Source organism: Labrus mixtus, chromosome 5 (genome assembly GCF_963584025.1).
Source record: "Labrus mixtus chromosome 5, fLabMix1.1, whole genome shotgun sequence".
Classification (NCBI taxonomy): domain Eukaryota; kingdom Metazoa; phylum Chordata; class Actinopteri; order Labriformes; family Labridae; genus Labrus; species Labrus mixtus.
The window spans coordinates 27,696,363-27,711,306 of NC_083616.1; the positions used below are offsets into that span (position 1 = coordinate 27,696,363).

A 14,944-nucleotide genomic window follows, 5' to 3' on the forward strand; every position below is an offset into this window, starting at 1 on the left:
CTTAACGTTTTTAGTGCCAAAGCCACAGCCCCGAACAACAGCCGTTCCTTCCGTTTCTTTTCGTCTCCTCCACACAATGCCTCTCTTCAAAACAATCCTGGCGCTCCCCAACTCCCCACACAGGTGAGAGTCATCAGCTCATTAGTTCAAAAATTCTCTGATCTACAGAATCTGTGCCCCACAAGTGTCCGCAGGGAGCCAATTACCCTCCCCCCACATTGTTTCACTACAATATAAAGGCTAACAGATGTGCATAATTAGGAATAAGTAGGGGCGTGCCAGTGATTCATTTGGCATAGTGCATTTATGAACACAACACACACCACCACCCAAATGTATGCAGCAGATGGATACATCGCTTGAACTCAGACATAAAGAGTGAGTGATGCAGCGTCACTTGATCAGAGCATTGACTCTTTATAAAAACGATCAAAGCAGCAAACCAGACGAGCATACTATAAGTCAGTAGTTTTTAAAGTTGGTCTCCACAGACTTTAGGAAACATACTGTATGTCTGTAAGTACGAGTGCATACGGTGAAATAAAATAGATGGTTTCCCTAAGTCAATATATTTGCGATGCTAATTCTGTTAGCCAGTAACTTCTGGCGCCAGAAAACTAACATGGCTGCAGTTGAAATGCAAAAGTCAATTCTTCAAAAATGTTGTGAACAAAACAACGGGTGAAAAACAGGATCGCTATATCCAATATATTTACAGTCTATGATATAAACAGACCTAAGCCAAATGCAAACTTCAAAGCAAAGGCATCAGCACATTTTAGGCAAAATTGTATATCCTATGACCTGGATAACTAATCTTCATAGAAACCTAAGATACATTCATGAGTACTAATCAACTACTTACTCTAGCGTTCTGTTTTTATCTGCAGTTGTGAAAAACATTTGCATCAAACAAGACTACGTGATTGGATCCACTCCTGTCAAGGTGTATCCATACTACGAGTCCCTTGGCACCGCCCTTTATGGAAAAGAACGACCAACATGGAAGATGCCTGAGCCTTTCACAGAGGGTGTTCATCCCGTCATCTGGAAATTTCTCCAGATGAAGAAACTGTCTAACGAAATCAACGACCAGATGCGTCCATACTTCTGCAGCGTGAACATGGAAAACCCTGAAGTGAAGCTAAGCCCTATCCCTAATTTTTTGAGGCAGAAAGGTCTAACCGCCCAACAAGTCGATATGTGGAAGAGCACTGCTCAAGACACCTTCCGTCAGCACATGTCTCTGTACACTGCATTTGAATGTACAACAAACGGACCTGCATGGAAAGCTGCAGAGAAAGATGTCCGTTCCATCGTCAGGAAAGATGCCCACCTTGTTTTGGATGCATCCAGGGGGATTTTGACCGTGGCAGGGAAAGCTGACAATGTAAAAACATTCAGGGTGTCTGTGGAGAACATCGTTAGTAAAGCCTTGAGTCAGATTGAACGGCAGACAAATGCAGTCTCTGAAGTAATGGACTTGTCCCCTGCACTTTTCTACATCCTGCAGCAGGAAGGAATTCAGAAAGCTACACAGGACATTTCCCCTGAGATGAACCTGTCCTATGACAAAAACTCCCAGAAGTTAACCATTACAGGGTTCTCTGCAGAGGTTTCCAAAACTAAGGCATGGATCTTGGAGAGAAATGTGGGTAGGAGTAAAAAACAGATAGAACTTCATTCAGGTCTTTTAGACTTTCTCAAGACCGTGGATCCCATGGACATGTCACACCATCTGTTCACATCCCATGGCATCAGTGCCATCTTCAGTGTTGAAAGCAAGGGGGTTTTGCTGTTGGGGAGTTCTGAGGGTGCTCTTGCTGATGCAGAGAGAAAGATAAATGAGAGTTTAACGGTCATGATGCTGGATGTGGAAGACCAGGCAGTTCTGAATCTTCCCAACTGGGTTGATCTAAACCGACAGCTTTTGGACACTTACAACTCTTCAAAGAAGAAAACAGTGACCATCCAGATCTACCCTGGAAGACAAGATCAAATAACGGTGACAGGCTTCCTGAATCCAGTGAAAGAGGTCAGTCGTAATCTGAGTGAATTCATTAAGTGCTACTCCCGAATTGAAGAAAGAATTCGTTTGCAGTCTGCTGTCATTGAGTTCATTAACAAGACAAAAACACTAGAATGGTCCAGCATTGCAAAAGACAATGATGTGAAAGTGAATTTGGATCCACTAAGGCAAAGAATCTATATCACTGGGGCTCGTCTCCATGTCCAGAAAGCCAAATCCTGCCTTGAGGAACTGACCAGTTCTCTCTTTAGTGACAACCTGAGAATGAATAAGCCTGGAGCAAAGAAGTATTTCCAATCTCAAGAAAAATGGTTTCAGGCTAATATAATGTCAGAGTTCAGTTGTGTGGTGATGCTTCGTCCAGAGACTCAAGAGGAAGAGAACTATGAGGATGAAAATGGCTTTATTTACTGCAAAGTGAAGACTGCCGGTGGAGTCCTGGTGTCTGTAAGCAAAGCAGACATTTGTCATTTTGGAGTCGACGCGGTGGTTAATGCAGCTAATGAGGAATTGCAGCACATTGGCGGCCTGGCTCTGGCGATGCTCAAAGCTGCAGGACCAGAGCTGCAGAAAATCAGCAACAACTATGTCTCCAAAAATGGAAAACTACGTCCCAGTGATGCCATCGTAACAAGTGCTTGTAACCTACCTTGCAAGTACATCGTACATGCAGTTGGTCCTCGGTTCTCTGACTATGACAAGAAGACCGCAGTCTCCCGTCTGAAGCTTGCAGTTAGAGAAAGTCTGAGAAAAGCAGTAAGCGTGAACTGCTCCACCGTTGCGCTACCAGCCATTAGCTCAGGTATGTTTGGCTTTCCTCCTGACCTCTGCGCTGAGACCATAGCTGAGGCAGTGCGGGAATACTGCGACAGTCTAGAAAGCCGAGGATCATTGACTGAGATTCACTTGGTAGACAACAATGATAATACTGTGAGGGTCCTGGCAGCAGCTTTCAACAAAGAGTTCAGTGATCTTGGACCAACTATGACTATACCACCGCAGTCAGGAGGACAAAGTTCAAGGGCTTCAGGACAAGGATATCAAGGAGGAGGACAAGGATATCAAGGAGGAGGACAAGGATATCAAGGAGGAGGAGGACGAGGATATCAAAGAGGAGGACAAGGAAATCAAGGAGGAGGACAAGGATATCAAAGAGAAGAAGGATATCAAGGAGGAGGAGGACAAGGATATCAAGGAGGAGGAGAAGGATATCTAGGAGGAGAAGGAGGATATCAGGGAGGAGAAAAAGGATATCAAGGAGGAGGAAGAGGAGCTGGTGAGACAGGAGCTGGATCTGAGTGGAGTCTGCAAAGTAACAGGGGTGGTCAGAGCCCCAGGGGACACGGCAATCATGGAGGGTAAAGTTCTTTCTCTTATTTATTTTCCTATCTTTATTTTTGTTGACAGTTTGTAATGCTTAATTTTGTATTTTATCTTTGGCGAGGTACTATAGAAGACATTTTTGGAGTCCAACTTATTTCTTAAACCCTGGTTATCTAAGGGTCAGGCAAAATGTCAAACCAATGCAAATCATTTGTAAGAAAACAAATCAAAACTAAAATAAAATTAAAGTAAAATTGTTGCATAGGGAGTTTGTAAAATCCGCCAAACATTTCACAACAAAACAAGAAAAAACTAAGTTTGGAATTGGTAAAGGAGACCTGTGATGACATCATTTTTGTTTTTTCATTGTTCTTCGACTGGCTGCAGGCCTGGGAGGATGGAGCAGACCACAAATGAAGGTCTGAAGATTGCTCTCTTGGAGGGAAACATTCAGGACCAGACTGTGAGTGACATGTTTAATACCACGGTTCAGTGTTGATATCAAGCCATAATGTTGATGAGTATGTCATTAATTGTGGTAGTTAGAGTGATAGTTTGGGTTCTTTGGTAGTTGGTTTGTTATGAGGTACATATCAATATGACCTACAGTAGCTGATAGATGACAGCACAGTCCAGTTTGGAGAAGACAGCGTTTCTACACAGAAGCAATAGCCCTATTCAGACTACTGTTCAAGACCCGATATTTACATTCCTGTCACGTTTAGCCTTTAATCAGAATCTCACAGAGGAGTAATGGTGGGACAACGTGACCCTCCCCCTCTGGGCAACCTTTAGATGTAAAGACGGGTTACAGTGGCGAGATGGGATTGGCAGAGCTAGCGTGGGAGCACAGTGCTGTGTGTGTGAGTGCATGTCTTGACGATGTGTACGTGGAGCTCCTGCTGTGCCATGCTCACTTTGCACTTCTGCAACGCTGTAAATCAATGTGAATTAACAGATTGGTACACCAATTGGAAGTTGTTGGAGAATTGATTAGAATGTCTTTAGGTGTAATGACGGCGGAGCTTTGTTACGGCGCTGTATCGGAATTGCGCCATGAAAAGGGCTTATGATTTGCTGTAGATAGGGTCACAAGAAACACAAACTTTAGCCATTTAAAAAAATCCTACATGTAAAACAACATGTTATTGTGAACGCTGTATTTCCAGATACAGCCTGAACAGCCATCTGCATTTCTGATCAGTGAAATAACAGATCTTCTGAGTTGTTATCCTCTTCTTATGTTTGATGTTGAGATTTTGATCTGCAGACTCACGTCATCGTCAACACCATCGCAGAGAACATGAACCTGACACAGGGCGCTGTTTCCAAAGCCATCCTGCTCTCAGCCGGGCCCGGCCTGCAGGCAGCTGTTAAGTCTGAAGCTGGCGTGTCCATCCTGCAGTACGGAGACGTCATCATCACCGACAGCTTCAACCTCATGTGTCGTAGGGTCTTTCATGTGGTTTGCCCTGGATGGGACAATGGAGGCGGCCAGGCAGAAGAGGTGAGGGGATTTAATCAAAAACCTTTGGGATTAAGATACTTTACTTACCTGGTGACGAAAAAATATAATAGTGAGTACATCTACAGGAATATTTCTCTGGACATGTATGTTTTAAGAATCAAATGCTGATACTTTCGAGAAGTAGACAGCTGAAGAAATAACAGAAAACCTCATCCAAAATTCCATTGATATTTGTGCTAGTGCTGTCACTTAAAATAAAAATCAACTTTGAACGAATGCTGCACAGACACAAAACACATTCTGTTGTAATAATAAGCCTAAAACCAACAGCCTGTTGACAATCCAAAAGGACTGATTTATTTTTTTATATCATTTGCCAGAAACACAAGTCTATGAACTTGATTTGGATCGAGTGCAGCTCTCTCTCTATTTATTGAACTACCGTTCAGAGCGTACAGAGGTATATTTTTGTGAAAGAGACTTTAATACCATTGTAAAATAGTTCAGTTCCTTGCTCTTACAGAACACCAGATTACCTTCTTGTCTGTATCTTGTTTTGGTCCTACTAGTTTGGTCTTTGATATGCAGTTAAGCTTGTGTTTATGTTGTCTGTTTGTGTCAGACATTGATAACAATCATCAGATATTGTCTGGTGGAGGCTGAGAAACTCAAGATGACATCGCTTTCCTTCCCGGCCATCGGTACGGGAAATCTACGCTTCCCCAAAGACGTGGTTTCCAGAGTCCTGCTGAAGGAGATCCACAATTTCAGCAGCAGCATATCTCCTCGCCATATGAGAGAGGTGGCCATCGTTGTCCACCCGAGTGACAGACAAACTGTGGATGTGAGTTTCTAACTTGTTGATGAAAGCGGACATTGTTGACCAAGTTCTGGATGTGACAGCTATGCATGCAAAATAATGAAAGAAAAGTTATTTCTTCTTTTCCAAAACAGCATAATGTATGAAACCACTTTTGTTAGATGGAACGAGTAGAAGTACTTTCCGGTACATAATCTAATCGTCATCAAAGCTAGCAAAAAGTCAGATTTTGGGGTTTTCCAACCTCACATTCAAAGAGGTTTATTTAATTTTCAATTTAATTCAAAACTCCTGTGAGCAGATATTTGATCATTATCAGGAAGGAAAAATGTATTAAAACAACTCAAGGCCCCACTGTTCTGCGTTCCATCTGTAGGGAGCATAGTTTTGTGAAACCATATTTAAGTGGGCTTGTTTTCTTTTTTGCAGGACATAAACCAGCTCTTCCCAAGCTCAGTAGTTACTTTATCACTCTAGTTATCTTTTTGTTCAATCCACATGAAAGTGTAAAAATTCTTCCACATTAAAGGGTTAATTGACAGACTGCTCCGTTAAAGTTGCTTGTATACCCATCCTTTTGTTTTTCAGTGTTTCACCAGAGACTTTAAAGGTCAGACAGGTCAGAGAAACTTCCAACATGAAGCCCCGGAGTTCAGCCATCCAGCGGGGCAATCATTCCGCCAATCACTGCAGTCTTCAGGTATGAGGCATCCGACACTATTCATTTAAACATTATCTCTTAAATAGATTTTATGTCCAAGAAAACTTTTAAATAGATGAACAAAACTAACATTACTTATTGTAAGTAAAGATTTATAAATTAAAGTACTGGTTTAAACGCACAATATGTAAATTCCACCGCCGGAGGGCCCCGTCATCGAAACAATAACAAAAGATGATGTCGATGCTTCAGGGGAATCATAGAAGTGATTCTCTTTGCTATGATTAAAGCTGCCTTAAAATCCAATCATGAGCCCACTGTGTGTGTCTGTGTGTGTTTGTTTGTGTGTGTCAGCCTCCTTCGGTCAGGTGGGGTCCCCATCTCTAGGCGTGTACCAGATGCAGATGGGCACTCTGACCCTCGAGGTATCGTCTGGAGACATCACCAAGGAGACGTGTGATGTCATCATCAACGCCTCCAATCAAACATTTAACCTTCAATCAGGTGACTGGTTTTTCTCCTCTACATCTTTTTTCTTGGTTTGATTATCTTAACACAAGTATTTTACTAAACATCACGTCTGCTTACGTTGAGAAATGATTTGGGAATTGTAATGCTTGCAATATTATTATCACCTACTCTTGTTATCAAACGTAACCTTGAAGCTTAGGTTGTGCATATAGGTAACGATTCAGTCCACTCACGATACGATCTGATTGACGATACTGGGTTCAAGATAAGATTCTCTAACGAACTAAATTATCTACTGGCAGATCGTTTCTGTTTCAGACTCAGATTCAGAAGGGTTAATTCATTAGGAGAATCTGTTCCCCAGCTGAGAACCACTTTCTTGCAGTTTGTTTAAATAAAATGCATTACTGTTCATGTTAAAGCTTCATTATAATACTTTTTTTCTCTTATTAAATCTTAGGAGTGTCCAAGGCGATCTTAGACAGCGCTGGAATGAGTGTTCAGATGGAGTGCGCACAAATAGGTATGTAGCTGGAGATCTTAACTGATCTCAGAGTGTCCTAAAGATATCAACATACCATCTGTGCACCGGACCACACCTTATTTTAAGACCAACACACCCATGAGTGCTAACATGGTCCAAAGTTCTTTTTTGACAGCTTCAAGACTTTTTTCATTCTCCATGCACCTTGGAAGTTGATGAAGTTAGAAAACCCTTCTCTGCTTCTGCAATGGCTCTTTGTCTTTTGTACCTGTTGCTCATCCACCATCTATAGATTACATCAGTAGGGTATCTGTCCTGGGGAAGTATGTTTTACTAGACTTTGTTATAAGTGTTGTTTGTTTCCTGTCTGTAGTGAGTTCTCCTGGTTACCAACCTAGTTCAATGATCGTGACGTCAGCCGGGCAGCTGCCGAGCAGAAACATCATCCACATCGTTGGGCTGAGCGACCCCGTGAAGATCAAAGAAATGGTTTACTCAGTGCTCAAGATTTGCGAGGAAAACAAGTTCAAGTCTGTCGCCTTCCCGGCCCTGGGAACAGGTCAGTGCAAAAAAAAAAACATGTCTGTCTCTGTGTGTAGTTATTACTTATTGACAGAGAAACTTTGTATTATTACTTATGATAACTCTCCTCTCGAAGGGACTGAACTGGTTTCTCTCATTCACATTTCCCTTTTCATCTTTTGTGTTGTTTTCTTCAATTTGTCATTTATATAATTTCACTAGTTCCCCATGCAGCTATGTTGCTTGAATCAATACTGATTTATTTGGTTGATATTGGTGGTGCAACAGTCGTCACTGTCAGGTTGGATTAAAATGCCAAGTCAAGCTTAAGACCAGGCCCTGTTCCCAGGTGTTGACGCTGATGCTAAGAAGATTTAGATCATCAGCAAGATGTTTGAATAATCAAACACTTTTAAATCGGGACTTTAGTGAACCCTAAACGTTCTGCAGCTAGCACAACACTTTTGAGTTTAACAGATGGTACAGATTCTCTTTTTCATCCTTACATCATCACCATCGTCATCATCATCACTGGTGTTTGTCTGCCTGTTAGGTCAGGGAGGAGCCAACCCGTCGTTGGTGGCTGACGCCATGGTGGATGCGGTGGTCGACTTTGTGAGAAAGAAACGCCCGAAGTCAGTTCAGAGCGTGAAGATCCTGATCTTCCAGACATTCATGGTGATGGAGTTTCACAAGTGCATGAAGAAGAGAGAGGGAGAGGGAGTGGAGGAGAAGGGCTTCTTCACTAAGATCAAAGGTATCGTAACTCATTTTTGGAAGGATATAAACTCCACCTAATTTAATTATTTTTATCCTTTGTTTCTTGTTGATTCCTCGCTGTGGTTTTGCAAACCCAGGCCTCTTGGCCTGAGCACAAGTTTTTGAGTGTTTTTGAAGGGTTACTGTCTTTCAAAGCAACAAGGCATGGAGTTTGAAATCTTTACCACAAAATGGGTCACCACTGATTATTTCACACTTTCTAGGTTTTATACATGCAGCAAAAACAAATGTCCCAAACTAATCATTGTTTACATTAAGCTCCATAGACCATTATAATGGAACACATGTTACATTTATCTGCAACATATTCCTTTGTATCAACCATGATGTCTTTACAAATTTGAACTTTTCTACACTCATCTGGGATATATCCTCTACTACTGTTTTAAGACTCTCTGAAAATACTACAAATAGAGGAATACGTTACTCCCAATTATGTTATCAAGTCTTTTATTAAACTTGTTGCCAAGAGAAACTTTTTCGCAAGTCTACTAATTCTACGTCTATAATACAACTCTCTGCTTATTTAGATGCTGTTTCAGACACTTTCACTTCGCTGTTTGCTGGACCAGTGGACAAGCGGACCAGGCCTGGTAACTTGGATCTGGAGACGGAGGAGTTTGAACCTACAGAGTTTGAGCTCTGTGCTGACAACCAAACGGTAATCATTCAATCATTTAGGCTGTGGGTCCGTCATACATAACTACCAACATTATCCTAAGCTTAGAGCGCAACTACCAGAGTGGGAGCTCGTAGTGTTGCCAACCCAACATCGAAAACGGATGGTAAAGATTTATGACAAGTTCATGAGAATATAAGGGCTCTTTGAATCCAACCTAAACATTCACACAGGTTAACTTCAGAAAACAGACAGAGGTCCAGACGAGTAAATAAAATGTTTTTGCAAAATTAAACCAAACTCCTCCCCACCTCTGCAGGCTTTGGTTCTGGCTAAGAAAAGGATTGAGAAGCTGATTTTGGATGAGCAGGCAGAGAAAACCATCCAAGACCAGTACATCAGTCAACTGTCGCAGGAAGACATGGATAAGCTGAAGGACCTGCAGAGGAACCTGACTGTGAGCATCCGTCTGGACAAAGGGCAGAAGGACAAGGAGCCAAAAATCCACCTGGAGGGTTTGACCAGGGACGTCTCCACCGCTGAGTCTACAATCAGGTCAGCAGATTCATCAAAAAGAGAAAATCTATAATAAAGACTTAGTTCAGTTCTCAAAATGCTAGGCTATTCCTTTACATGTTTTGTTTCTGTCCTTAAGGGAAATCATACAGAGGGTGGAAAGGCAGGAGAACTTAAGAAGTAAGGCCAAACTGGTGAGTTCTCTCGTAGAGTGGCAGTTTCAACACCCCAACGGGAATAATGTACCCTTCGACATTTTCACCAACCTCAAACTGGAGGAGGCTCTGGAGAAAAAAGAAAAACTTGTGAACATCAAGATCAACAATGAAAACTACAAGGCTGATGTCAAATTAAGCAGAGCAATTTCAGCAAATGGACATAAAATGGTGGAGCTACTCAGAAAAGACTTGAAAAGTGAGTCATTTTGTTTCTCTATATCTCACTAAGTTAGTTTTTTACAAGGTTTATGGAACTAACTCAATGTAAAACTAGACCAATGTGGATTGTACAAATCTTCCAAAAATGTGTCCTTTGTTTTTCATATTTTAAATATTCTACAAACACTAGCTACACAAGCACAACAAAAATGATTCTTTGTTATTTTCTTTGCAGACCATGCTCCTCTGCCGTCAAATTGGGAAGACATGAAAGGCGACCTCATCAAACTGTTTGCTCTGACTGCAGGAAGCAAGGAATACAAGGATGTGGAGATGGAACTAACAAAGACCGGTCTTACGATAACCATCATCAGTGTATGTTCACTCTCTGATTATCTAGTCCCGTGTTCAGCAAAAGCATTAATCCAGTGGTTCTCAAACTTTTTAGACTGCGTACCACCTCTATGGTAGACGTTAAAATACACTGTAGGCCTATTTCTACACACATTTTACGCAGGAGGCGAATATATTCATAAAAATAATATTATTTATTATTAACTGTTGGCAGCCACACTGTAGGACTACTAAGGGCTAGCGCTAGAACTGGCACTAATACTCCACACAACTCTGACATTTGACCAAATCAAAAAAAGTGCAGCACAATAAAAATGACAACTTTATACCAACAACCTGTTATGTTAAATATTTAATCTCCAGTGTTTCCCACACAAAGACGATACCTGGGCCCAAGTATATTTCCGGCCTGTTCTTATTTAATTTTTCAATTATTCATAAAATTGCTGCGTGCGCGCGAGAGAGCAAGAGAGAGCGGGGGAGAGAGAGAGCGCGCGTGAGAGAGTGCAGGATCCGTGAGAGTGAGTGAGAGTGAGTGACTGTCCGTACATTTTTGTAAAAGCATCAAAAAGGAAGCTTCTCCTGGCTCCGTTTTAAAAATGTTAATGTACAGCTGCTAGCCACCGATTCTGTGCTGAACTCCAATAAATAACAGAATATCTGTTAATGTAGGCCTACAGCTGCTTTCTGTTGATTCAGTACTGAATTCCTATAAATAATGGAATATCGAGTGGAACTTTTCAAAACGCGAGGCGTACTCCTGGTGTTTATGTCTGTGTACGTTCGAGCATAAATTGAGAAGATTAAAGTTGTTTGTTGCAAAAACTAGATTAATTTAGAGTGGAAAACACATTTGATATAAATACAACCCAATAGATACAAGACAGATAAGATAAGAGTATGACAAAAAAATAAATAAATTGGAGTTTTATGCTGAATGTTTTTTCTTTTTAATATTGTGGAGATTCCTTTGCGTACCACCACAGGGAGCCCGGTACCATTGTTTGAGAATCACTGAATTAGTCAATTAGCCCGCATGTTGTTGTGTGTACAGGTGAGTAAAATAACTTTGGAAGATCAGTTTGTGTAGCACATCAGTCAGGTTGAAGGTCCATCAGAAACCAAGTCCGCTCCTCAAAGGTCTAATATTTTGGTGGTGTTGTTTAGTTAGTTATTCAACACGTTTTCTTTATTTAGAATAGACTTTGGGTAATATTTTCTTATGCTAGTTATTTGTTTAGTCAGTTTAGTTTTGCATTAGTATTTTTGTTCGGTATTTGGGTAACACTATGGGTACTTGAGGTTAATTAGGTAAGAGGCAGGTAGAGGACAAGCATGCACCTGGGTGGGACTATGGTTTTTTAAAGCGCAAGAGAGGCAGCAGGATCAACGATTTCCTTTGTTCTTTTGTTGCTTGCTTGCTTTCGACCAAATACACCACCAGAAACGCAGATCTTTTGCATGGACTTCTTTTACCTAAGTACATCAAACCCCCATGGTGCATCAGTGGTCATTTGATTATGTTTGATTAAGTTTATTTTGATTTCAATCGGACACTCAGAGCACTTGATATGCCTCTATACACTGTAAGGGTGATGGCCTTTACTATACCTTTAAATATGTCGTTTTCTGTATTTGCAGATTGAACGAGTCCAAAGTCCGACACTGTGGCAGAGCTACCAACTGAAGAAGAAACATATGGAGAAGAAGAACAATCACACAAAAAACGAGAGGCAACTTTTTCATGGTACAGGAGCCGACTCCATCGATCTCATCAACAAAGATGGCTTCAACCGCAGCTACGCAGGAAAACATGGTAATTAACAAAGAGTATGACCTACACCTGCAAAGTGTCTTGAGATAAAACCTGTTATGATTTGGTGCTATACAATGAAGATTGATTGGCTGATATAGCAGGTTAAAACGATGGAATGTTTACATGTGTTACTGTCTGAAAATTGACTATATCAAAAAATGGATGGTGTCCATTGTACAAAATTTAAGACAAACTTTCCCAAGCAAAAGGGGGCTGACAACATTTATTTTTGTTTGTTTGCAGCTGCGATGTATGGCAACGGCACATACTTCGCTGTGGATCCATGCTACTCAGCACAAGGCTACGCTAGGCCAGACACTCAAGGGCATAAGCGCATGTACCTGGCCCGGGTCCTGGTCGGAGACTTTACCCAGGGAGCAAGTGGCATGCTAACCCCACCCGCCAAGAGTGGGAATACTTCAGATCTGTATGACAGCGTTACTGATAAAAAATCCCCTCCATCCATGTTCATTGTGTTCAACGACACGCATGCATACCCCGAATATCTTATCACATTTACATAAACTACTACGATCCTTTACTGCAACAGCTCTGAGAAAAATGCACCTTTGTCTAAAGTGTTCCAGTTTCACCGAGCGCTCAACACAAAAATGTATACTAAGTTATATTTTAAGCTCAAAATGTAAGGATTGGAACAAGCAACTTTTGGCTTATTGATACACAGATTATCAGGTAGTGTTGTAGTACTCGAAATCGGTCTCTAGACCACTTCTTGAAGGTCTAGTCTCGGAATTGAAAGCATTTTCACTCTGTCTTGTCTCAGCCTCAGACTGGGTGGACTCCAGATTTTAAATCAAGACCGGTCAAGACCACCACTGAGAGGCTATTTTCCCACATCATTACTGTGATTAGAAGAAAAACGTCTCTTTCTAAAATAAATTAATAACTTCAATTCATTTGTAGTTTGATTTTTTTTCCCACCTGGTTACGGCCGTAACCTTCAAGGTGTTGAAGACTAAATGAGTGACACGCCTGCTGCACACAAGATGATAATTTTTCAGTGATATTTATGGTCTCGGCCTCGCCCTGCCTTGGTCTTGACTCACTCTCGATCCCTAAAGGTCTTGGTCTGGACTCGATCTCGGAGCACTCTGATCTTGGGTCCTCTTTGTACTTTTGGTTTTACTTTTAAATAAACTCTGAAAAACTTCAACTATTTGGTAAAGTTTTTGTTGATGCCTACAAATGTTATATGGTGTTTGAAATAAGATAAATTATACCTGGACTATTTCCATAGAAATTGTGGCTGTGGCCAGGGTTGTGGACGTATTGTTTAAGTCTTGAGTTTAGTGATTTAGCAGCTCCATGTTTTGTTTTTTTTGGATGCAGATATAACCATAGTTTGATAAAAAAAAAAAAAGATGTAGAGCTGTAGAGGACAACTAGTAAACGAGTTATCAGCTAACACCTTACTCTAAATAGTTCCCTTTTCTGACTGTGTTTCTGCAAAAGCGTTGCAACTAAGCTCAGCCGTCATCACATCTTTATTCCACGATGGAGTAATATTTTTGTCCCGGTATGTGAATTCTCATTGCGTTTCTGCATTGCGGAAGCACGGCACAGCGGAAGCTCCATACAGTGGGTCAGACATGCACAAACACACAGCGCTATGCCCCCCCACCCCTCTGGGTCAGCTTATCCCGTCTCGCCCCTGAAACACCCGTTACCACCTCCAAAGAAGGTATAGAGGGGGGATCACTTCGTCCCTCCATTACGCCTCTACTGCATTCAGATTGAAGGCAAAACATCACAACTTTTATCAGCCGTTGATAGGGCAACATTTAAACCCCAAGGCAACCACACCCTTTGGATACCCTCTATTTATAATTTATTTGACTTTAAAAAGAACCATCATTTACAATCTAAACATCATGCAGTATTTCACAAGTCTTAAAAGTAGTGATTGAGACTAAAACAGATAAGTAAAACATTGACTGTGGCAATAGATCAAGTTAAGTAGGTTCAACTATTTATAGACCAGTTTTTTCGCAGGAAGTAAAGTTGCCGCTGCGGGCCATTAAATGCAGATTTAAGGTATTTCATTTTTAGACCATAGGCTACACCCAGTTTTTATATCAACAGTTTACTGCAACATTGGCCATCCTGTAGCTTGTTTAATATTTCTTTACAACTACTGCATAACTTGCCAAAACATGTTGAACAAAGATTCATATTTCTCAGAGGATGAATTTAAATGACTGGAGATCCAATGGATTTATATCAGGCCCTACCATGAAATTCACGTTTGTCAGTAGGATATTTTGTTCAAGCTTTAATAACCTGCAAAACTAATGGAATAACCATTAATATTAGCTATTCCTTATGTTATATTCAGCATATGGTGACCCCATTCTGATGTCCACACATAGATCTATAAAACACTAATATGTCCCAGTTTTGAACAGTTTTAACCAAACCAAAACGATCAGGGGTGCAAACTCATCAGGGATGAAAAAGGTGACATGGATCCAAACCTCCTAGGGGGGTCCAGGGGCATGCCCCCCCGGGAAGACTTTTTTTAAATATCAGCTTTAAAATGTGAATTTACAGACGATTTTAGCATTCAAACCTACTAAATAAGCAGTGCAAACAATAAGAAAAACACAATTGCTTGTCGATATCTATGTTCTGTTGCTCCCAACCTTCAGTCCCTTTTTATAAATGGGATGAATTTGCAGAACAG

At 41.1% G+C, this 14,944-nt stretch overlaps 1 protein-coding gene across 1 annotated transcript in view; it reads left to right on the top strand.

Annotated features, from left to right (window-relative positions):
- Positions 1-13,417, top strand: part of LOC132974814 (protein mono-ADP-ribosyltransferase PARP14-like) — a 76,668-nt gene extending 63,251 nt beyond the window's left edge. Inside the window, exons 19-33 of the mRNA XM_061039087.1 lie at positions 3,060-3,387; positions 3,740-3,815; positions 4,623-4,859; positions 5,443-5,664; positions 6,229-6,340; positions 6,656-6,805; positions 7,233-7,295; positions 7,630-7,815; positions 8,332-8,535; positions 9,089-9,219; positions 9,497-9,732; positions 9,833-10,107; positions 10,306-10,445; positions 12,066-12,240; positions 12,484-13,417. Of these exons, the coding sequence (XP_060895070.1) occupies positions 3,060-3,387; positions 3,740-3,815; positions 4,623-4,859; positions 5,443-5,664; positions 6,229-6,340; positions 6,656-6,805; positions 7,233-7,295; positions 7,630-7,815; positions 8,332-8,535; positions 9,089-9,219; positions 9,497-9,732; positions 9,833-10,107; positions 10,306-10,445; positions 12,066-12,240; positions 12,484-12,764 (2,816 nt within the window). The 3' untranslated portion in view covers positions 12,765-13,417. The remainder of the gene's footprint in view (positions 1-3,059; positions 3,388-3,739; positions 3,816-4,622; positions 4,860-5,442; positions 5,665-6,228; positions 6,341-6,655; positions 6,806-7,232; positions 7,296-7,629; positions 7,816-8,331; positions 8,536-9,088; positions 9,220-9,496; positions 9,733-9,832; positions 10,108-10,305; positions 10,446-12,065; positions 12,241-12,483) is intronic.
- Positions 13,418-14,944: the final 1,527 nt, after the last annotated feature.